Genomic DNA, 24,241 nt, shown 5'->3' on the forward strand with positions numbered 1-24,241 from the left:
ACTAACTCTCAACTAATGTGGGTCTGTGTACTTAAACCCTAGCGGGTTAATTAATGCTTCAAGGGAATGAACTGGAGAAGCACTAGTCTAATCAGCTGCCAGAAGATGGTGCTGTTAGTTTATTTTCCTTCTCTTGACTGTGTAGCTTAGTGCTAGTAACTAACGGAGAGCAAGGAAATGCATGATTAATCAATGTGTGCCTCGTGTACTCAGAGCTGACTCCGAGTGATCCTAGCTCTCAGATGGAGTGATTGTTCCTGGCTTTTATTCTTTCCCACAAGTCCTTTGTTAATGAACTAAACATACATTCAAGCAGAAGCACAGAATAATTCAGTACAGAGTCATTTTAATTGCTGATTTCCTGAAGGACAGTGAGGTCTGGATATGAAGCCATCAGTGCCAGTCCTGGTAGCTGAGTGTTATTTGTTGTTTGGTAGGAACGTTCTGGCTAGTGCATCTGCAGACAAGTCAGTGATTCTCTGGGATATGTCGCAAAAGAAACCTGTGACGAATCTCTGTTCACATACTGATAAGGTAAGCTGAAACAAACCTTTCCCTTTCAAGTACTACTGGCACCTGAACTCAGAGTCAGAGTCTGCTACTCTTTAACTGGTCTTCCCAGAAAACCAGGATTCTGATCTCTGGTCTGAATAGCAATTAACTGTTAAATTAACTCACCCAATTAGAATTTATAGCTTTAAAGGCACACCTGGGTATATGGTTCTCTACTCCCCACTTCTTTTCCTCTGCCATTGGTGGTCATGACTTCAGCTGCCTGGGCCCTAAGCTGTGGAATTTTCTCCCTCTCTCCTGCTCTCCCAATCGCAGCGATACTACATTCTTCCAATAATGAGAGAACTCGAACTATCGAATACTTAGTTACATTACAATAAATCCAGGCATAGAATACAAATGCCAGGAAGTTATTTAAGACGCTAGTTCAGCCCCGCGTGTGTCCAATTCAGGCAACCACACTTTAGGAAGGACACCAAAGCTTTGGAGAGGGTGCAGAAAAGATTTACCAGAATGGCTCCAGGGATGAGGGCTGGAGAAGTTGGGATGGTTCTTAGACCAGAGAAGGCTAAGAGAAGATTCGATACAGGTGTTTAAATTCCGGTGGGGTTTAGATAGCTTCTTATTTACTCTGTTTCCAATGGCTGAAGGGTCGATAACCAGGGTACAAAGATTTAAGGTGATTGGCAAAAGAACCAGAGGTGACATGAGGAAAAAACCTTTTTAGTGCAACAAGTGGTTAGGATCTGGAATGCACTGCCTGATGCGGCAGTGGATACAGATTCAATAGCAACCTTCAAAAGGGAATTTGATAAATACCTGGACAAAAATTGCAGGGAGATGAGGAAAGAGTGGGGTTGCAGATTGCTTTTTGAAACAGCTGGCACAGACTCAATGGCCAAATGGCCTCCTTCAGTGCCGTACAATTCTATGATTCTAAAACAGTTGGAAATACTAAGCAACTGCCCTCTTGGTTGGGACAGAACTGCAAACAAAAGGTAGCTTGCAGGAAGTAAAATTCAGTCAGGTGTCAGGGGTGCTGAGTGTTACAAATATTGGGACTAAAGCTGAGTTTTATGGTACTTATTGCACGATTGATGAGCAGTCTAGCACAGTCTCTTAGACCCACGGCTCCTTAGGAAGTCTGCATCTGGATAGACGAGGAATCCGGTGAAGGTAATGTACTTGCCGTGGTTACTGTACAAAGCAAAGCGCTGGTGCTGCTGACTGTGCAGCCATACTCTGTCCCCAGCTCTCAGGTGCAGCATTACACTCTGGCTTTGCATCTCCCTGCGCTGAGAGTCGTCATCATCAAAAATCATGGCCTGCGCCTCACTGAGGTTCTTCATCAGCTTGACAGAAATGGCCTTAAAGGGATGCTTTCCAACATTGAAGGAGAAGTAGTAGGCACCTGGAATCTGGCACGTGAAGAAGCCACTAAGCTTGTTAAAGTGTTTGCCAATATTGATATATTCAGTATCAAAGGTCACCGCTTCATATGACATGTTCTCAGTGTTCTCCCCGAGCAGTGACTTGGTTCTGGCTGCAGAAAATGCAGAGCGAAGGCTGTCTTTTGACTGAGGCGCTGTTAGGCTCTTGAGAGAGGATCTGTTTCTTTTGGATTTGCCATTGGAATGGGAACAATTGGAGCTCATGTGGACTGAAGGAAGGCTGTTGGCCAGCCAATAGTGGGGCAATTCTGGATAGACTAGGTAACCGGTGAAGGTTGTATATGGTCCTGCGTTACTGTACAAAGCATACTTTGAGCTGCCATAGAGAAACAGCCAGACACTATCACCTATGTCTAAGCTCAGCATCAAGCTCTGGCTCTGCACTTTGCGAATCTTTTGCCGATGCTCATCGAAGACTGTCGCCTGCACCTCATGCCCATTCTTCATTAGCATGACAGACAGTATCTTTTTTGGATACTTTCCAACTGTGAAGGCAAAATAATAAGCCCCGGGAATTCTGCACACCAGCCTGCCTGTGTCTGGGCGGAAGTCATTCCCAATATTAACCAAGAGCTTGTCAAATGTAACTGCTTTCTGGAGACCCCCCAGCATGCTGCTGGTCCTGGCAGCGGAGAATGCAGATTGATCATGAAGTCTGGAGTCGTAATCAGTTGCTGATGTAAATAACTGACGGGAAAGAGAGTCCAGAACACCTGTCAGCAGGATGAATTTCAGAAAGGCCATTTCACCCTGTAAAGAGAAATGGATTTGAATTGACGAGGATTGGAAGTGAGTGTTGTGTAATCCAACAATATATTGACTACGTTTGCTCTAAGCACTTTCGTTTCACAGCTTCCATTCCAAAAATGAATTGAACGAATGGCAATAAGCCAGATGCACTGTGTTGTGAAGGTACATTGTAAACTGTGCCTGTTTCTAGTTGTTAAATATCTTGAGAGATTTGCAAGAGCGCAATGTTTTTACATAGAATGTACAGCACAGAAACAGGCCATTCGGCCCGACTGCTCCATGCCACCATTTATGCTCCACTTGAGTCTCCTCCCATCCTTCCTCCTCCTTGTTAGCATTACCCTGTATTCCCATCTCCCTCGTGTTGATCCAGCTTCCCCTTAAGTGCATCTACGCTGTTCGCTTCAACCACTCCTTATGGTAGAGAGTTCCATGTTCTTGCCACTCTCTGGGTAAAGAGCTTTCTTCTGAATTCCCTATTTAATTTCTTGGTGATTATCTTATTGTCATGGTCTAAATTTTGCTTTTACTCACAAGTGAAGACATTCTCTCCGTCTTAATGTTAAAGACTTCTATGAAGCACAGACACGATGGGCCAAGTGGCCTCTTTCTGAGCCTTAAACTTTCTATAATTCTAAGTCACCCTCCACCATCTTTTTTTTTCAAGAGAAAACAGATCGAGCTTGTTCATCCTTTCCTGATGGGTATAATCGTGGGAATGTTACTAACTAATGTGCCGGGGACTTGAGTTCAGGAGTCACCACGGCAGATGGTCAATTTTAAATTATATCAATTAATTAAAACCTGGAATAAAATGTTATCAGATTGTTGTAAAAACCCATCTGGTTCACTAATGCCTTCAGGGAAGGAAATCTGCCCTCCTTAACGTGGTCTGACCTATGTGCGGCTGCAGACCCACAGCAGTGTGTGGTTGATTCTTGCCCTCTGAAATGACCTAGCAAGCCACTCAGTTGTATTAAACTGCAACAAAAAAGTTGAAAGAGAATAAAACCTAGGCAGCAAAAATTACAAAGGCACACCCTGCAAAGTCCTCCTCATTAACATCTGAGATCTGGTGCCAAAATTAGGAAAGCTGTCCCACAGACTAGTCAAACAACAGCCTGACACTCAGACTCACTGGATCATACCTATCAGTCAATGTTGCAGACTCCTCCATCACCATCTCTGGGTAAGTCCTGTCCCAACAAAGTGTTGTTCAGTCGGGAGGGCGTGGCCCTGTGAATCTTCAACATTGACTCCAGACCCCATGAAGGTCAAAGATGGGCAAAGAAACCTGCTGATTACCACCTACTGCCCTCCCTCAGCTATTTAGCAGTAGTGCTCCTGGTTGAACACCACTTGGAAGAAGCACTGAGGGTAGCAATGGCATAGAATGTTGGTTCTCTCAACACCTACAAGAGGGAAAAACCTATTTGACTTCATCCTCACCAATCTACCTGTCGCAGCTGCATCTTTCCATGACAGTTATGGTAGGAGTGACCACCGCACTATCCTTGTGGAGGCAAAGTTCCGTCTTCACATTGAGGGCACCCTTCATTGTGTAGGACAGAGGTGAGGAGAATTTCTTTCACTAAGGGTTTACACGACTTTTGAACATTGCCTCAGAAAGCACTACCACCATGCTAAATGGGTTAAATTCCGAACAGATCTAGGAATGCAAAACTGGGCATCCTTGAGGCGCTGTGGGCCATCAGCAGCAGAATTGTATTCAACTGCAATCTGTAACTTGATGGCTTGGCACATCCCTCACTCTACCATTACCATCAAGCCAGGGACCAACCCTGGTTCGATGAGGAATGTAGGGGAGGATGCCAGGAGCAGTACCAGGCATACCTAAAAATGAGGCACCAACCTGGTGAAGCTACAACACAGGACTACATGTGTGCTAAATAGTGGAAGCAGCATGCTGTAGACAGGATAGTGGTCCCACAACCAACCGATCAGATCAAAGCTCTACAGTTCTGCCACATTCAGTCGTGAATGGTGGTAGACAATTAAACAACTGACAGGAGGAGAAGGTTCCACAAAAATTCCTATCCTCAATGATGGGGGAAGCCAAGTACATCAGTGCAAAAGACGTGGCTGGAGTACTTGCAACCAACTACAACCAGAAGTGCGGAGTGAATGATTGATTTCTTCGTCCTCCTCCTGAGGTCCCAGCATCATGGATGCCAGTCCTCTGCCAATTCAATTCACTCCAAGTGATATCAAGATACAGCTGAAAGCACTGGATACTCCAAAGGCTTCAGTACTGAAGAGTTGTGCTCCAGAATTGGCCGCACCCCTAGCCAAGCAGTTCAAGCACAGCTACAAAATGGGCATTGCCCAATGATGTGAAAAATTGCCCAGATGTGTCCTGTCCACAAAACATGACAGATCCTAACCAGCCAATTATCGCCCCATCAATCTACTTTAAACCATCAGTAAAGTGGTGGAAGGTGATGTTGTCTGTGTTATCAAGCAGCATTTACTCAACAATAACCAGCTTATCGATGCTCTGTTTCGATTCAGCCAGGGTCACTCAGCCCCAGAAATCATTACAGCCTTGGTCCAAGCCTGGACAAAAGAGCTGAATTCCAGACATGAGGTGAAAGTGACTTCCCTTGTCGGAGTGTGGCATCGAGGGGCCCCAGCATAATTGAAGTGAATGGGGAGCGAGGAGATATCTCTTCACTAGCTGGAGAAATAAGTAGCACAAAGGAAGGTGGTTGGCCTCCAAAAACCACAATGATCTCAGCCCCAGGATATTTCTGCAGGACCTCCTTAGGGTAGTGTCCTAGGCCCAACCATCTTCAGCTGCTTCATCAAAGACCTTCCGTCCCATCATAAGGTCAGAAGTGGGGATGTTCGCTGATTGCACAGCATTCAGTTCCATTCACAACTGCGGCACAGTGGCGCAGTGGTTAGCACCGCAGCCTCACAGCTCCAGCGACCCGGGTTCAATTCTGGGTACTGCCTGTGTGGAGTTTGCAAGTTCTCCCTGTGTCTGCTCCGGTTTCCTCCCACATGCCAAAGACTTGCAGGTTGATAGGTTAATTGGCCATTATAAATTGCCCCTAGTATAGGTAGGTGGTAGGGAAATATAGGGACAGGTGGGGATGTGGTAGGAATATGGAATTAGTATAGGATTAGTATAAATGGGTGGTTGATGGTCGGCACAGACTCGGTGGGCCGAAGGGCCTGTTTCAGTGCTGTATCTCTAAACTAAACTAAACTCCTTGGACACTGAAGCAGTCCGTGTCCACATGCAGCAAGACCTGGTCAGCCTTCAGGCTTGGGCTGATAAGTGGCAAGTAACATTTGTGCCACACAAGTGTCAGGTGATTACCATTTCCAAAAAGAGAGAACCTAACCATCTACCTTTGATCAACAGCATTGTTGTTGCACCATCAACATCCTGGGGACTACCACTGACCAAAAACTTAACTGGACCACCCATATAGATACTGTGGCTACAAGAGCAGGTCAGAGGCTGGGAATTCTGTGGCAAGTAAAACATATGAACAAATGAATTAGGAGCAGAAGTAGGCCATTCGGCCCCTCAAGCCTGCTCCGCCATTCAATAAGATCATGGCTAATCTGTTTGTTTTGAATTTCACACTCCCATCTACCCCCCCCGCAATAACCCTTGATTCCCTTGCCTAACAAGAATCTTATCTACCTCCGCCTTAACAATATTCAATACCCACCTCCACCACCTTCTGAGGCAATGTTCCAAAGTCGCATAAACCCTTAGAGAAGAAAATTCTCCTCACCTCTGTCCTAAAAGGGCAACCCCTAATTTTGAAACGGTGCCCCCTAGTTCTGGATTCACTTACAAGAGGAAACATCCTCTCCACATCCAGCTTGTCTGGACTGTTCAGAATCTTATAAACTTCAATCAAGTTGCCCCTCGCTCTTCTAAACTCCAGTGAAAACAAGCCCAGTCTGTCCAACCTTTCCTCATAAGACAACCTACTCATTTCAATCTAGTAAACCTCCTCTGAACTGGCTCCAGTGCATTTACATCCTTCCTTTAAGTAAGGAGATCAAAACTGCACACAGTATTCGAGATGTGGTCTCACCAATGCCCTGTATAACTGAAGCATAACATCCTTACTTTAATTTTCAATTCCTCTCGTAATAAAGGATAGCATTCCATTAGCTGCCTTTATTCTGTGCTGTACCTGCGTACCAACTTTTTGTGACTCCTGCACTGGAACACCTAAATCCCTCTGCAGTAGTTCTCTGTTTAAGTAATGCTCTGCTTTTTTTTATTCCTGCCAAAGTAAGCAACTTCATATTTTCCTGCATTGTACTCCATCTGCCAGATTTTTGCCCACTCGCTCAACGTTTCTATATCAGATCGGTCTGCAACCTCCTTATGTCCTCTTCACAACATGCTTTCCTGCCTATCTTTGTGTCATCTGCAAATTTGGCTACCATGCCATCGCTCCCCTCATCCGAGTCATTGATATAAATTGTAAAAAGCACAGACCCTTACAGGACTCCACTCGTCACATCCTACCAATCAGAAGAGGACCCATTTATGCATACTCTGTTTTCAGCCAGCCAATCTATCCATGCTAATATGTTACTCCCTACACCATGCGCTCCTACTTTGCACAATAACCTTTTATGTGGCACCTTGTCAAATTCCTTCTGGAAATCCAAGTAAAGTACGTCAATGGGCTCCCCTTTATCCACAGCAAATGTCACTTCTTCAAAGAATAAGTAACTCGCCTTCTGACTCCCAAATCCTGTCCACCATCTACAAAGGCACAAGCCAGGAATGTGATGGAATATTCTCTTACCTGGATGAGTGCTGCTCCAGCAACACTTGAGAAGCTTGATATCTAGGACAAAGCAGCCCACTTGATTGGCAGCCCATCCACCACCTTCAACATTCACTCCCTCCTCCACCGGTGCACAGTGGCAGCAGTGTGTACCATCTACAAGATGCACTGCAGCAACTCGCCAAGGCTCCTTCGACAGCACCTTCCAAACCAGTGACCTCTGCCACCTAGAAGGACAAGGGCAGCAGATGCATGGGAACACCGCTACCTGCAAATTTTTCTCCAAGCCACACACCATCCTGACTTGGAACTGTATCACTGTTCCTTCACTGTTGCTGTGTCAAGATCCTGGAACACACTTCCTAACAGCACTGTGGGTATACCTACATATGAACATACATACGAATTAGGAGCAGGAGTGGGCCACTTGGGCCTTCAAGCCTGCTCCGCCATTCAATAACTTCCACCTACCCCCGATAACCTTCCACCCCCTTGCTTATCAAGAATCTATCTACCTCTGCCTTAAAAATAGAACCTATAGCGCAAGGTCTGCAGCAGTTCAAGGAGGCGACTCACCACCACCTTCTCAAGGGCAGTTAGGGATGGGTAATAACTGCTAGCCTTGTAAACAATGCTTATAATCTCATGAATGAATAAAAAAAGAACTTGTGTTTCTGATTGCATCCTTGTAGAATGTTTTTGAACGCTTTCTGATCAGGGAAAAATTAGTTGGCCTGCCAAGTGAGGAGAGATTCCAACAGACATGTGTTTCCTTGTGGGGCCTGTGGACCCACCCATCCTGAGCTCAAGACCCTTGGGTATTGAAATGAGGCCCTGTGGTTACAATAGCTGGAGCAGCAAGTTAAGTTCCAGCTTGACTCCCGGAGTTGAAATTGGGACCAGATTTTAGAAATGCCCCTTTTTTTCATAAGCTACTAAATAGTATGCTGTAAAAGAAAGGTACAGTCAACCCAAAGATAAAAACTTAAGTCAATCACCAGACTGTATCTGTGAGTAGCTTCTGGCACTTGATGCGGTTTCTGGCAATAGATGGCACGAAGCCTACTGGCAGTATAGATGATTGTCCAGAATTAGTTTAAATGGAGATGGGCATGCTCAACAGCTAGTTTGGGGCAGTGTTAAGACGCTCAAATGCAATCCCTGAAGTAACTTTCTGAACAGTTCTCGCTCTATTCATGGGGATGCGAATCCTGCGACAGGGGTGATAGGGGAATGGGACTTGGTGTGAGTTAGGGGATCTTGCAAATTGGGCCACCGGGCTCTGGAAATACAGACTTTGAAAGTGAAATAAAGGATTGCATATCTTGTAGCTGGTCTGCATGATGGGGTTTGAAGCATTTTCAATGAGCGGTGTGTTTCTCACATTTTATACATCACCTCCTCGCTCACTGTCAGTATTTATACAGAACGTTGATTCTGAGAGAGACGCCGTTTCTGTCACTGGGAAAATCTATATTGCCTATCTTTCTAAAGTGTATTTTGTGAAGGAAGGTTAATGCAATTGATAGATTTGCAAAGCTTCATTCCCATAGCATCTTTCCCCATCAAAACTGGATTCCCACCTGCCCATCATTCCCAGAAAGTACTAAAGTGCTTTACACAAATTCCAGAAGTTGTGCTAATTATGCAATTAAATCTGATTCCAAAGGAGAGGCCAGGACTATAGAGGACCCCGCAGTCCCAACTGGCTGATTCCAAAAATAATCCCCTCAGTCCTTTTGAATATCGCTCCACTTCTCCCTTTAATGTGTCCCCACTGTTCATTGGATAGTCCATTTCACACCTTCCCAGAAAATGTCCTGGAGAGTCTGTAGCACCCACAGCATATTATTGGGGTTCAATTTAGCAGTTTGCTCAAAAATCTTGAATAATCTCCCCTGAGCCTTCTCCTGAAGCATAAACAGTCTTCATTCTCTGGGTTTGTAATGTAACATGTAAATAATAGATGCCTTGTACCAGTTAATGTAAAAGAAAACATTTTGCTGGCACTTAACATCTTTCTTTTCTGGAACTCTTTGACCTACTTCAGTAAATACAACCTATCACGCAGACAGATTTAACCTTGCAGTGATGTTAGACTGAGGGGGAGAATTTATACATCGATTGATGCTGTGACTCTTTGCATAAGTTCTATGACCAGTTTTAACCTGTTTGACCTGTGTTTAGTCCCCTACAAATCTCCTCCTCAGGGAATCTGTTCCATAGATTGACCATTTGCTCGCTGAAATATTGTTTCCGCAGATTAGTTTTAAATTTTCTCCCTTCAGGCGCAGGCCATGTCCTTTGGTTCTAATTTCCTGGACCATGTCATTGTAGACATTATCACTCCCTTTTAGAATCCTAAAAACAGCAATCATATCACCTCTTGTCTCCCTGAATCAGTTCCCTGATTTCGCTGCTACTGGACTGAAATCCGTTAAGTAACAATGCTGCAGATTTATTAGTTACTGAGCGCATGTGTGCCTTGTTTAACTTTCAGACGTTTGCCATGCTGTAAACTAAGACGGTGGTTCCACTCTGCAAACTTAAACAATCCGGTATCTGGTTATAAATATAGAGTAAATATTCATTCAGTAAGTTGAACATAAATCTTGTAATATTTAGAAAAAGTAAATATACTTACGAGAAAAGACAGTAGGATTTTGATCCTTGAAGCTGGGGTTACAAATATTGAATAATTAAATTGTAGACCAGTCTGATTTGAGCTTTAAATTGCTGTAGGGCTGTGAGCATAAGGCCAGTGCAATTCCTTTGTAAATTTCTTATGTTGCTCTGCATTCTGTGCAGTCTGGTGAATATATTAGCATTTCATACCAATGAATAAAAGGTGCCATGTACCATTAAGAATGGGATCAGCAAACTAAATTCCCAGAAGCATTCAGTTTGTCCATCAGCATTCCAACGGCTCATCGTTACACTGCAGTGAACCTGTAATTATTTTTCTTCTCAGATTAAAAACTGAGTGTGCGCCTTTCAGATTGTTAAGAACAGTGCACCTTTAAGGGAGAGAAGGTTCTGGAATTCCTGAGAGTGTGCAGCAGTTGCATTTTTGGTTACCCTGGGCAACAGCAGAAGAGAGGTCACATGGTAATGTTTCCACTTGGCTGTGTGGGGGGAACTGGCAGAAACTGGCTGAAACCAGTTAGTTCTGAGAGACTTTCCAGGGAGGTGTACTGAAGAAAAGGAGCTGTTTTATTCTTTTTTTAGACAAAATTCTACAAGGAGCTACAAGCTAAGTTAAAGAAGAAAAGCTTCCTTTTTCAAAAAAGTGTTTGCATTACTGTGCTCATCATTCAAAGAACTGTTTAATGCCTGCTTCAGCCAAAGAGTTGAATGCCTATCTTCTGAAGGATTATTTTCATCAAATCTACATTAGAAGACCCCATCCATCAGGAATATAACCACAAAAAACTTACTTTTATTTATTCTCGAGAGACAGCTAATTTTTTTAAATTCCCATCTTTTTTTAAAAAGCGGGCATCTGTTTAGTTTTTGAGTATATGTGTGAATGGGGGAGTTAGATTAAAATAAGTTATAAGGTCTTTAGACATTGGTTTATCTTGATAGTGTTTAAGATTTAGTTTTTTAATAAATAGTTAACTTGCTGTTGTCTAAAGATACATGGTTTGGTCTGTTTCATTCTGGGGTTACTAGAGTGTTTAATTTGGCTGTTTTCTGATTGGGTGTGAAAGCTTAATAATATGCTGCGACCTGTGGAATGATGGGACTGAATTGACAGTGCATTGCTCCCACTGTGGTCATAACACCAGGAACAGAAGCTCGTTCCAGTATAAAGTGATATTTTTAATATTGCTTCTGATCCCAGTGTTAGGATTTTGCTGTTGTTGGGACTGTGCTATGACCGAGGTGGGAGCAGTGCACTGGATATTCAATCCCATTTCTCCACAGAACACAACAAATCAATAAATTTTCCCACTTACCGAAACAGCCAATTAGATACTCTTATTTGTCCCCAGAATAAATCACACCAACCAGGTTTCTTTAATAAACAACTCAATTATCTGTTTATTATAAACCAAGTCTTAACCAATAATGAAGTAAATATTTACGTGAATTGAGATATTAAAGCCTCCTATTATTATCCTACCCCGTACACACCTGCACATACATCAAAAATACTGGTTAACTGGGGGAAAAAATGGATTTTTGTTTATAGCTGTTACAAAGGAATAGAAGGAATTAAAAAAAAAAAACTTATACTGAATATGGATGTCCTTTGTTTTGACTAGGTGTCCCAAAGTCAAATAGCTGGCTGCCACTAGGAATTTTTCCAGGCGAGGTTGATAAACAGTCTGTTTGCGTAGCCATTCAAAGAAATTCAACTGCAGAAGGCTCCACATAGGTCCTCCATCAGATGTACAGCAACAGAGGTTTCAGTACTCTCTCATTTGATGCAAAGTTCATTTGAAGATGCAAGATTTCTGCAAATATTCAGGGTTTCTTAAAAATGCAGGAGGCAAGAGTACCATTTCGTACAGGCTTTTGCTTTTCAATGGCAGGGATTCTTCAAAGAGAGGTAACAGTTTACTTCTGAACACGTGACAGGTCCATATCAAATTCCAATTGCCTCTTTTAGTCCAAAAACCAGCATCTTTTAACAGTTCAAAGTGAAACCAAAAAAATTTTCCAGGCAAGTCTTGCGCTCATAAATTCTCTCTTGCCACAACAAAGAATAGCTCTTAAATCAATCCCCCTGTGGAGTTAACTGGAAATCACCTGCTTTCCAGTAAAAACTTGTTTACTGGTTAACCTTCCTTTTTAAAAAAAAAATCACCCAAAGTTCAGCCTCTTCAGTTTAAAAAAAAAATATAGATTCCAAGTTGTAACAAAAATGTGGACTCTTGTCACAGCCGTGAATTGAACATTTGATGTGGCACAAAAACAAGAAATGCTGGAACCACTCAGCAGGTCTGGCAGCATCTGTGGAAAGAGAAGCAGAGTTAACGTTTCGGGTCAGTGACCCTTCATCCAGATGAAGGGTCACTGACCCGAAGCGTTAACTCTGCTTCTCTTTCCACAGATGCTGCCAGACCTGCGAAGGGTCACTGACCCAAAATGTTAACTCTGCTTCTCTTTCCACAGATGCTGCCAGACCTGCGAAGGGTCACTGACCCAAAATGTTAACTCTGCTTCTCTTTCCACAGATGCTGCCAGACCTGCTGAGTGGTTCCAGCATTTCTTGTTTTTATTTCAGATTTCCAGCATCCGCAGTATTTTGCTTTTATTTGATGTGGCACATTCCACATTCTCTACAGATGGAAACTACGGATGGAATTTAAGTATTTAACAGTGCTTTTACCTTGAGTTTTGTTCCCGTGCAATTGGCAAGCCCCCAGTATGCACTGCTCTGGGGGTGGGGGAGGTGGTGTATGTGTGGGCCTCAGCCGCCCAACACCAGTAGCACAGGTCTTGATGCAAAAACAGAAATTTAATATGATTATAAATGAATCCTTTTTTTTTAAAGAAATATTTTCTGCTGAACTTGTAGGCGTTATATTTACAACAATATTGCCATGGTGTTAAATCATGAGCTGCCTAATATTTAGGGGCAGCAGGAGTGTAGTGATTGTGCTACTGGATTAATAATCCAGAGAACGTGAGTTAAAATCCCACCAAGGCAGTTTGAGAATTTGAATTCAGTTTCAAAAAGAAATTTGGAAATAAAATTCTGGTCTCAGTCAGAGTGACCATGAAGCTGTTGGATTGTTGTAAAAACCCAACAGGTTCACCAGTGTGCTAAAGGAAACCTGTCGTTCTTACCCAATCTGGGCCTTAATGCGACTCCAGTCCCACATCAGCATAACTGCCCTCTGGGGTGGCCTAGCAAACCACTCAATTGTATCAAACAAGCTACCAGCGGTTCAAGAAGGCTGCTTTATTCAAAAAGGGAGGGAGACAGAAAGCAGGAAACTACAGACCAGTTAACTTAACATCTGCCATAAGGAAAATGTTAGAAGCTTTTATTAAAGACGTTATAGCAGAGCACTTTACCTTGAAATTTTTTTTTATCAGGCAGAGTCAACATGGTTTTGTGAAAGGGATATCATGTTTCCCCCATTTATTGGAGTTCTTTGAAGAAGTAGCATGTGCTGTGGATAAAGGGGAACCCGTGGATGTACTGTACTTAGATTTCCAGAAGACATTTGATGAGGCACCACATCAAAGGTTGCGGAAAATAAAAGCTCATGGTGTAGGACATAACATTTTGCCATGGATAGAAGATTGGCTTGCTAACAGGAAATTGAGAGTAGGGCTAAATGGGTCATTTGCTGGTTGGCAAGATGTAACGAGTGGTGTGCCACAGAGATCAGTGCTGGGGCCTCAACTTTTTACAATTTATGTAAATGACTTGGATGAAAGGAGCGAAGGTATGGTTGCTAAATTTGTTGATGACACAAAGATAGGTTGGAAAGTAAGTTGTGAAGAGGACATAAGGAGGCTACAAAGGGATATAGATAGATTGTGAGTGGGCGAAGATCTGGCAAATGGAGTATAATGTAGGACAATGTGAAATTGTCCATTTTGGTAGGAAGAGTTAAAAAGCATATTATCTAAATGGTGAGAGATTGCAGAGCTCTGAGATGCAGAGGAATCTGGATCTCCAAGTGCATGAATTGCAAAAGATTATTTTGCAGGTACAGCATGTAATTAGGAAAGCTAATAAGGGGAATTGAATACAAAAGTAGGAAGGTTATGCTTCACCTATAAAGGGCATTGGTGAGACTACATCTGTAGTACTGTGTACAGTAATTGGTCTTATTTAAGGAAGGATGTTTTGAAGCAGTTCCGAGAAGATTTACTAGACTTAGACCTGGAATGGGCGGGTTGCCTTATAAGGAAAGGTTGGACAGGCTAGGCTTGTATACGCTGGAGTTTAGAAGAGTAAGAGGTGACTTGATTGAAACATATAAAATTCTGAGGGGTCTTGACAGGGTGGATGTGCAAAGGATGTTTCCTCTTGTGGGAGAATCTAGAACTAGGAGTCACTTTAAAAATAGGAGGTCACCTATTTAAGACAGATGAGAAATTTTTTCTCCGAAGGTTGTGAGTCTTTGGAACTCTCTTCCTCAAAAGGCGGTGGAAACAGAGTCTTTGAATATATTTAAGGCAGAGGTAGATAGATCCTTGATAAGAAACGGGGTGAAAGGTTATTGGGGGTAGGCGGGAATGTGGAGTCGAAGTTACAATCAGATCAGCCACGATCATCTTGAATGGCGGCGCAGGCTCAAGGTTGCCTACCCCTCCTAATTTGAATGCATGTATGCTCGAGGCATCTAGGAATAGGCACTAAATGTCAGCTTGCCAGCCATGTCCTCATCCCAAGAATTTTTTTTAATTACTTGCTGCCTTTGTGCTAATTTGTGCATTTTGACCTTGTATTGGCATTGGCTAGAAACAATGGTTTGGATTGCTGAAAGAGATTTCATACAAGTCTCAGGAAACCTCTGAGCAGTAGTGAGGGTTACATCCGGTAAATAAATTCCTTTTTTATAATGAGCAAATCTGTTTGGGAGTGCAGTTAATGGACTTGGGACTGCGATGTCAACATCCTGTAAAGTGTTTTTTTTTTCTAGTTGGGTGCATAAAAGGAATCTGTTGTGCATTTTATTGAACTAATAGAATTGTTAATATGAGACATGAGGGAATTGCAATGTAATGTCAGAACTAATGAAGCTGACTGAAGGCTGTCATGCAGAGCTAACCACCTTCCTTCTAACTTGAATATCTTGTTTTTCTGAATACTGGGAAAATGCTGAAAGATTAACTTATTCCTTGTTTCCAGTGACCTGGAACACAGGCTGACTTTATATGGGCTTCAAAGCAATTGCTTTTGTACACGGTATTTAAGTCTGATCCCCAGAGAGGGTAATTACTGGCAATTGTCTGCCAGCATTCAATTTGCCCCAACCATTTGTGTCAACCTCCAGCTGAATCACCTAGTAATTCCGTAAGTTACTTGGGTTTTGGTATATCCAAATGTTCAGATCTGCTCTGTAGAATGTGACTGCTGTTTGTTTCTCTCACTTGAGCTAGTGTGCCCTGTTATATCAGCGATACTCCAGCTCAGGAGCAGTAAATGTGCAGCTGTAAAACGTTTCACGTTAATTTAAGTGTCCTGAACAGATTACAGCCTGTGCCTTAATGAGATGTGCAGCCTTGTAATAGGATGTGCGTGAAGTGGGATAGAAATTTGTTTGGCTCTTGTGCCAACACAGTGTGGGGGCAGGGAATGATTCCTGTGTGTCTGTGGCACAGGCAGACCCCAAGCTCTGGGGCTTATTATAAAAGTCCAATGAGCTATGGAGAGTTAGCATGTCCCCAGAGAGCTCGCCCGCAAAGCAGGAGGTGAATTCTGAGCCACTAAGATTCTGCCAGTGGCCTTCAGATAGGTCCTGGTGTGGGGGATGGAGATTGGGAGGGGGCTAAGCATGGGCTGACAAAGTCCCACTGTATTGCTACAGAGGTAGTGAGGGAAGAAGCACCACATTTAAAAAAAAAACTTACCTGATCTTTGGCAGCTTCTCTCTAAGCACTGCTGTTTGGGCCCTTGTAGAGCCACAAACATGAGTCAGAACACACGTGGCACAAGATCCACTTGGTATTTCACCAATTTGGGACAGGTCCTATACTAGCTGTTGGAATATACTGACTTCGCGGTCGCAATTATGGTGCACACAAACACATTGTTTTAGACTTACCTGCAACACACCATGGGAGGCTGGCCCCTAAGCTGTACTTTTGTACCTGTGGTTTGATGGAGCTAGTCAGTAGAGGCACACAAAGGCCCAGGCACCTTACCCAACCAAGAGCTGCTTTTAGATGAAGGACCCTGAGTTGTGATGCAACCCAATCCAGACCTGGATTATGTTCCACTATGGATTTGAAGATTAAGCATTAGCTTGTTCAGTCTGTGTTCAGCCTAGTAATGTACCACATTGTACATGTTCCCACTTAACTGAACTTCTAGTTAGTGAAAGATCCTGACGGGAAACATTTATTTTAGTTTGTTACATTGGAAAACTGGTTGGAATCTACAGAATGCTCATTAAAAACATAGAAAATTTATGGCACAGAAGGAGGCCATTTGTCCCGTAGCACTTCAAGTGCATATCAAAGTACTTGTTAAATGTGGTGAGGGTTTCTGCCTCTACCACCCTTACGGGCAGTGAGTTCCAGACCCCCACCACCCTCTGGGTGAAAAGTTTCTCAACTCCACTTTAACCCTTCTACCAATTACTTTAAATCTATGCTCCCTGGTCGTTGACCCCTCTGCTAAAAGAAATCGATCCTTCCTATTCACTCTATCTAGGCCCCTCATAATTTTATATATCTCAATGAAATCTCCCCTCAGCCTCCTCTATTCCAAAGAAAACAGCCCCAGCCTATCCAATCTTTCCGCGTAACTAATCTGTGACATGTTACCCGGAAATACTGAATGAGTGAAGAATTGAATAGTTCAAATAAAAATCGGAACTATTTTTAAAGAAGACAGATTGAGGAATAGATTGGAAGCTGGGAGCATGTCCACTTACTGCAACAGGCCAGAATTAGCTCCAGGCTTGAGCTTGCAGCAGCACCAATCTCCTGAGCTTGTTTGAGTCGAAATTAACAAACACTCAGATCTCTCCTACCTTCCATAACAATCTCATTCATTTGTATTTTGTGTTTGGAGCTTAAATCCACATTTGTTCTGTTTGTGTAGTTCTGTTTGTTCTGTTAGTATTAGGAGTAACGTGACTCACATAGGATGGAAGTTTGGGGATCTCTTAAAGAGTATGGTTGCAGTGTTACAGCTGAGTACAGCCACAGCTCTGCTGTTCTCTCAGTGCCCCATGTATCATAACTCCGGTGTCTACGTTACAACTGACTTCATTTCGAAAGTACGTCTATGGAAGCTGCTAATAGAAACAGATATTTGTGGGAAGAGTTTAGAGTGGAACCTAAGAATGTGTGAAGAAGCAGAGATGATTCAGTCCATCCAACTCAAGCTGTTGCTGAGAGAAGCAGCACTTGGTCTGGAGTTAAGTAGGTGCCTCAGAGGAATATTACAGGCTTATGCCGAGCGAGTGGAAGAGTGGGATTAAATGTGGTGAAACTGATGTGGCTGTCTGTGTAAGTATTATTGTAGTCCCAATAATACTGTCAGTTTTGGCTCTGTGGGTAGCGCACTCTCCTCTGGGTCAGAAGGTTGTGGGTTCCACTCCCACTCCAGGACTTGAGCACAAAAATCCAGGCTGAGTCTCCAGTGCAGTACTGAGGAAGTGCTGCATTGTCTGCGATGTTGCCTTTTGGATGAAATGTTAAACTGTCTGTCTATCTATCTGTCCCCTCAGGTGGATGTAAAAGATCCCACTGCACTATTTCAAAGAAGAGTGGAGGAGTTCTCCCCAGTCTCCTGACCAATATTCATCCCTCGATCATCATCACAAAAAAGATTATCCGGTCATTATCACACTGCTGTTTGTGGGAGCTTGCAGTGCAGAAAACATGTTTCCTACTTGAATACGCTTCAAAAGTACTTCATTGGCTGTAAAGCATTTTGGGACATCCTGAGATAGTGAAAGCCGCTATATCAATGCAAGTCTTTATTTTTTGATAGTCACCTGTGTACTATGGCCTCATGACATCTCCAGATCAGCTTTTCATACGTTAATCCTGTGTTATGCTTAGAATATGTGCCAACTTACACTCAAAGAGCATAGGTTTGGCATTGAGTAGTGTACTGATGAGACTAGCACAAATAATTGACTCTTATTTACTCCTGTTTTTCCATCCCAATAGGCATTGCCTTCCCCCTTTTTGTATCTGACCAGGTGCCATGCACCCTCAGGTGTATTGTCCAGTTGACTGATTTCTCCATATGACCCTAGCCAATGAGGATTGGGTTGCAGGCAGTTGGGTTTTCACATGTGCACTCGCACTCCCTGTCTCTTGCGGCAGGAGTAACTGGATATCAATCCCTGACCCAGGAGTGCTGAGACCAGACTCGGCACAGATTGGACTGGTGGAGCCAGTGGGAATGCTATTCCATGAGGCAACTTGGTGCTGGAGTCACATGGAGCCAGCTCCTGGAATTGGAACTGGCCCCAGCACAGCCTAGAGATGTCCCAGTGTGAGTCCAACACCCTCTTCACCTAAAGAACCTGGGGCGGTAATTAAATTGAATAGTGGTTGAAATGAGCCAAAGACGTTATGGTTTCATCTGAAGCTTGAAGTGCACCGAGTTGCCTGCAGCCAATGTAGCCCAATCACTGTAAAGTTGGTGTTGTTTTAACACTCCTAACTCACATTTCCCTCCCCATCCCTTTGGTGCGCTAATAAACAGCGAATTGTAATGGACTTCAACCTAATATTCACTGCTCACTGTTCCTTGCTCGACTCTATTGATTAGTTCTCTTGTTTGAATCAGACATGGAATCTACAGGTTGAATAGTAGGAGATTGGGATATTTGGAGAGACGTTGTAAAGGGATGAAAACTCTCTATCTGCAAGGCTTCACCTGTGGCTCAGTGGTAGCACTGTTGCCTGAGTCAGATAGTTGTAGGTTCAAGTCCCACTTAGAGATTTGAACACTTGATCCAGGCTGACGCTCCCAGTGCAGCACTGAGGAAGTGCTGCAACACTGCTAGACAAAATGTTAAACCCAGGCCCTGTCTGCCCTCACAGGTGGACACAAGTGATCCCACAGCACATTTTGAAAAAGGGCAGGGGAATTTCTCTGATCAATATTTATCCCTCAACCAGCATCACTAAAACAGATTATCACATTGCTGTTTGTGGGAGCTTGCTGTGCTGAAGTTGGCTGTCATGTTTCATCCATTACACTTCAAAAATATTTAATCGACTTTAAAACTTTTTGGAACATCTGGGAACATGCTGAGGCACTATAAATGCAAGATTTTTTACTAAATTGGGGAGGGCTTCTTGTGTGAATATCCTGATGGTTTAAACAGGTAGAATAATATTTGTTTTTGTATCTATTGTTACTCATAGTTTAAATGTAGTTTACCAGCCATTCTCATCAGTGGAAATCTGGTGTTTAAAGTGGAGCATCACTCCAGAAAAAGAACTTTCAATGTAAAGTGATCCCTCAAAATAACATTGAGGGTCTGAGGGGAGATACTTTAATCAGTTCAGAATAAGCAGACCTGGCATGTCAGCTTGATACCTAAACAGTGAGGGCTGGTATGGTTTCCAATCTAAATGCTGCTCCCAGCATTCACATCTAATTCAGGAGACTCTGGTCTGGTCAGGATTCCAAACACATGATGTTGAAAGGGGACAGCTAGCCTTTTGTGTCGCAATGGGAGCATAATCTGTGTTAAAAGCAAATTCCCAAAGTAAGGGCATGTTCACAGACAGATGCCACTGCACTTGGATACCTGGATATTAATTAATAAACCAAGCTAGTGCTAATTCCAATATGTGATGCCATCTTGGAACAGTTCCAAGTTTTGATCTCGGCAGCACTTTGTTCATTAGTGGTGTTTGCGTATCTGCTTTTCAGTTCTCTGTCAAGAGCAGTCATTGGCCATGTGGGACTTTTGGGGAAAGATTCTCATCTGCACAGTTGGAAACGGGTGAAGCAGTGAAACCGTGGTGAATCGTGATGAGGGATTGAGTGCATACTGAGGCGCTGAAAGTGCTGTGAATCTCCACGAACATGCAAGAGCACGGTGAATCGTGTCTCATAATGCACAGCTGTTCTGATGCCTCTCTCCCAGAATAGCAAGTTTCCCTTGAGTTTATGGTCCGTACAGTCCTCGTTATTTGACAGTTAAGTGTCTGCTGTATTTCAGACTCTATAACCATTTAAAAGTTCCACTAATTATCCTTTTTACTGTGTTAAGCACTGGGTTAGGCCTTCAATGAACTGGCTTCTTCCTGTGCTTTCCTTAACCTGCAGCACCGAGTGATTGTTGCCTTTTTCCACGACAGTCCCCTGCAGTGTAATGTATGGTAGGAATATAGGTATTACAAGTGGGCCATAAGGACTTTGACGCAGTTATGATACAAATTAGTGAAAAAATAAAAGGGATTATGGGTAATTATTTAAGGATTTTGTGGTTACCAGAAATTTAAAAACCCTGAGAGATCGTTGTCGTTTTAATGAGCATTTTTCCTTCTGCAAAATAAGGATCTTGCTCAGTGGGAGTGGTAGAAATTGACATCTGGCCTAAGCATTCCTTGGTTAGTGGAGGAGCTGGAGAAATACCCAGGGTCTTTGCTCCTGGTTGTTATCCAATGACTTCACCTCCACTGGCCCAGAATGTGCATGCATCAGTGTAGAATGAGCACAAGCCCAGCTATGATGCCCTTTTGCCGTCAAATAATTTGTAGATGTTTACCATCAAGGCTTACATGTGAATGATGGACACTTGGTTTTGAAGAATGACCAGTACCCATGAAATCATACCCTGACAGACAACTGTAATATTACTTGTTACTTTGGAATGTGAACTATTGTAAGACTCACAGGACTAGAAGTGTTTTTTATTCTAACTTTATATGTATAGCTACTGCATGAGCCACACTAACACACATCTCACTCTGTCGGGCTACACCCACAACTCCCTGGTCATGTTTGATGTGACATCACTTCCTCCGGTGATCTTCACTTACAGCTTCTTAAGGTCGTGCCACAACAACAATGGCTTCAGGATAGGGAACAAGAATCCGTGACAAAATTAACAGAAAGAGAACTCTGTTAGCTCTGATGCAGCCCTCTAGCTCTTTCCTGGACTGTCTCCAAGGACCAAAGCTGGCCATAGTGCTTAACATATGGGAGAGTAGAAGAGCAGCTGGCACAAGGGGGCACTGTTTTAAAATTAGAGGTTGCCCTTTTGGGACAGAGCGGAGGAGAAATTTTTTCTCTGAGGGTTGTGTGACTTTGGAACTCTGCGTCAGAAGGTGGTGGAGGCAGGGTCCTTGAATATTTTTAAGGCGGAGGTAGATAGAGTCTTGTCAGACAAGGGAATCAAAGATTATCGCGGGTAGATGGGAGATGTGGAATTTGAGACAGAAACAGTATAGCCATGATCTTATTGAATGGTGGAGCAGGCTCGACAGGCCGAATGGCCTACTTCTCCTAATTCATATGGCTGTACAGGCAGGGCTGTGGAGCAATGCAGTTATTCCCATTCCAGTTATACTCATCGAACTGGGTTAGTTTTCATAGTACAGACAGGTCAGTAATAGTAGCTTAGGGAGGGGAGACTCGGATGTGAGCAGACGGAAAACATTACTCCCATGTTTTATCTTAATGTATGAAAATAAAATTTAGCATAGTTTATAAAGAGCATTGCGGGCAGGCTTACACTTACCAGGTCTTTATTGGATCACCATCATTACTCCTTTGTACAGGGAGATATGTGTCAAGTAGCAATTAGTAACCTACACTTTTTTTCTTTATTCATAACTTGTTTAGATTTGGTTTTCAGCATTTGTTTCTCAGCCTCTTTTTAAGCTGCTGCCCTGTATTTTTTTGTTTGTAAATCAACACGCTGAACAGTAATCACATCATTAGAACAACTAGATTAAAGTCTTTGAGTAATAAACCCAGCTCACTGCTGTCGGTGGCAGTTTAGAATAAATGACTGGCCTTTGATTCCATTCCCATTATGGAATGTTTCTGTCATCCCTAAATACTGCGGTGTCAAACGTTGAAACAATTTCTTAAGTAATAGGCAGGAAATCGGCAGCACTTCAATGTCCAATAAAGAACCCAATCAAGCAGGGAATGGGGGAAATGATGCATGGGTTTCAGAGGCATCATCTGTGTGCATTTTTGCACCATGAAAATACAGAATCAGGAAGTCTTGCTGTCTGTGTTGCATCAACGACGACCATTACATGAAGCTTTGGTCAATGTCCTGTAAATACAACACTGCACCAGAAGAACTAAACCAGTTTGGAGTGTGGTTTACACTTACAGGATCAGTGCAGTCACACAGCTGGCTTGTTACCAGCCTATTAGTCGCTTAGACATCTTCACAAGTTTTAAACATCTGGCATTTATGTCACTAGGTTTTATGTTTTACCTTCTCTCCCCTTGTTTCGAAAGGGCCTGGACACTGACTGTCAGCAGGAAGCAGCTTTAGGACCTCCGGTCTATGAACAGTTTTAGGCTCTACACTATAGGCTGTGGTAGTAATATCTCTATAAAACCTTAAGACTATAGTTAGAGGACTGCGAGCAATATCTGGCTCCACCCTATAGGGAGGATATTGAAGCTTTAGAGAGGGTACAGTGCAGATTCACTAGAATGAGGAAATACAGAGGAAGACTTAAATTGCTGTTTTTCATCAGAGCAGTGAGATTATAGTGGTGAAGGAGCCCAGAGCAAGGGCACAGCTACCTCAGGTAGATGAATAATAATGATGTCCATCCCACGCTGGGACTATTAGCTGGCAACTGGCTATGGTTCACCAAACTGAAGTCTACACTGGGGGGAAAAGGCACCAGCGTCAGCTAATGCACCCTCGTATTGAGCCTAGCCTATTGGGTGAGGCTTAATGTTTCCAGCAGAATGTTGACTGATTCGGGTATTTATTGTGGAGCCGCATCCTGTTAACAATAGTAATGTTATTCGTGAAGATTGATGGAGTTCTGTGGGACAAAATACGTGCTGCTGACCCTAGATCTCTCTTCATTAACTAGCTCATTAGCTCCTGTGGATGGAGTTAGTTCCTGACAACAGAAAAATACAGTGCAAAGGTTTAATTAATTGCTCCTTGCGCTTCTCTGACACTTTACAGTAAGAGTGAAGGTGGACTGTGAATCGGGCCCTGCTTTTGCACTGGGTTTCACGCTGTGCCCATGCACTGGCTTGTGGCCGATTTAGGTCTTTAACGTCATCAGTCTCATACTGTCACTGTTACTGGTGAGGCTCAGTGCTCAGAGCTAGTTGAGCAACACCTGACTGATACCAGTACAGCACCGTAGTACCTGCACTGCAATACCCGACTGATCCTGACACCAACGCAATAGCTGCACCACAACAACCGGCACACCAGCGCAGTACCTACATTGCAGGAGAACCACCTTGTCTGAGCTGCTGGACCTACACTCAGTGAATTCCCAGCTAGTGCAGTTACACCTAATACCTGCGTATAGAAAACTTACCTAATTGGGTGAAACTTCAAGTGTCCTTCTTCAGCCACCTTTTCATTAGTGAGTGACCTCCGCCTGTTGGTCCAGTTTCTCTGCTGCTGCTAACTGGGGGGGAGTTTGTACAGTGTGAGAATGATGTCCTTTGGGCAGATGTGGGAGGAGCCTGTAACGCTGATGGTGTGGAATCTGCAGTGATTGGTACTGTCTGTTAACCCGTTTGAGGAGGAATTTCCATTCATTCCTGCTGTGTCATTTACTCGGACTTTGCAGTAGTTTGGTCAGTGAAGGGTGCGAGAGCAATCGTTAACCTCAGGTGTTAAACATTGAATGTACAATGGTCATATCAAAAGTATAAGTTGCTAAGTTATTAATCCGTTTAGTTTTTGTTGCTGGTTTAATTGGTTGTTGCTAGTTCAGTTTGTGGCTAGTTTGGGTGCTAGTCACTAGTTTGGTTTTGTTCTCTGGATACCTGACAGAAATGGTTATAAATGTCAGTGATGGATTTCCTGAGGTTGTTAGAGCTGAGATTTGTCACAGTATTGTGATGGCTCTTTCGATTTTGTCCTGGCTTCTGAG

The 24,241-nt window shown here is 43.2% G+C and overlaps 2 protein-coding genes across 3 annotated transcripts in view; one reads left to right on the top strand and one right to left on the bottom strand.

Moving 5' to 3' along the window:
- c1qtnf13 (C1q and TNF related 13) lies at window positions 1–23,809 on the bottom strand. The gene is made up of 2 exons (XM_068050225.1): window positions 23,678–23,809; window positions 1–2,714 (listed from the first exon to the last, which is right to left on the bottom strand). The coding sequence occupies exon 2, from the start codon at window positions 2,706–2,708 to the stop codon at window positions 1,620–1,622; it is 1,089 nt and encodes a 362-aa protein (XP_067906326.1). The 5' UTR covers window positions 2,709–2,714; window positions 23,678–23,809; the 3' UTR covers window positions 1–1,619.
- pwp1 (PWP1 homolog, endonuclein) overlaps window positions 1–24,241 on the top strand; it is a 62,526-nt gene that overhangs the window by 18,497 nt on the left and 19,788 nt on the right. For both annotated transcript variants that reach the window (XM_068050223.1, XM_068050224.1), the window contains exon 9: window positions 438–534. In XM_068050223.1, coding sequence (XP_067906324.1) covers window positions 438–534 — 97 coding nt within the window. The remainder of the gene's footprint in view (window positions 1–437; window positions 535–24,241) is intronic.

Source organism: Heterodontus francisci, chromosome 18 (assembly GCF_036365525.1).
Source record: "Heterodontus francisci isolate sHetFra1 chromosome 18, sHetFra1.hap1, whole genome shotgun sequence".
Classification (NCBI taxonomy): domain Eukaryota; kingdom Metazoa; phylum Chordata; class Chondrichthyes; order Heterodontiformes; family Heterodontidae; genus Heterodontus; species Heterodontus francisci.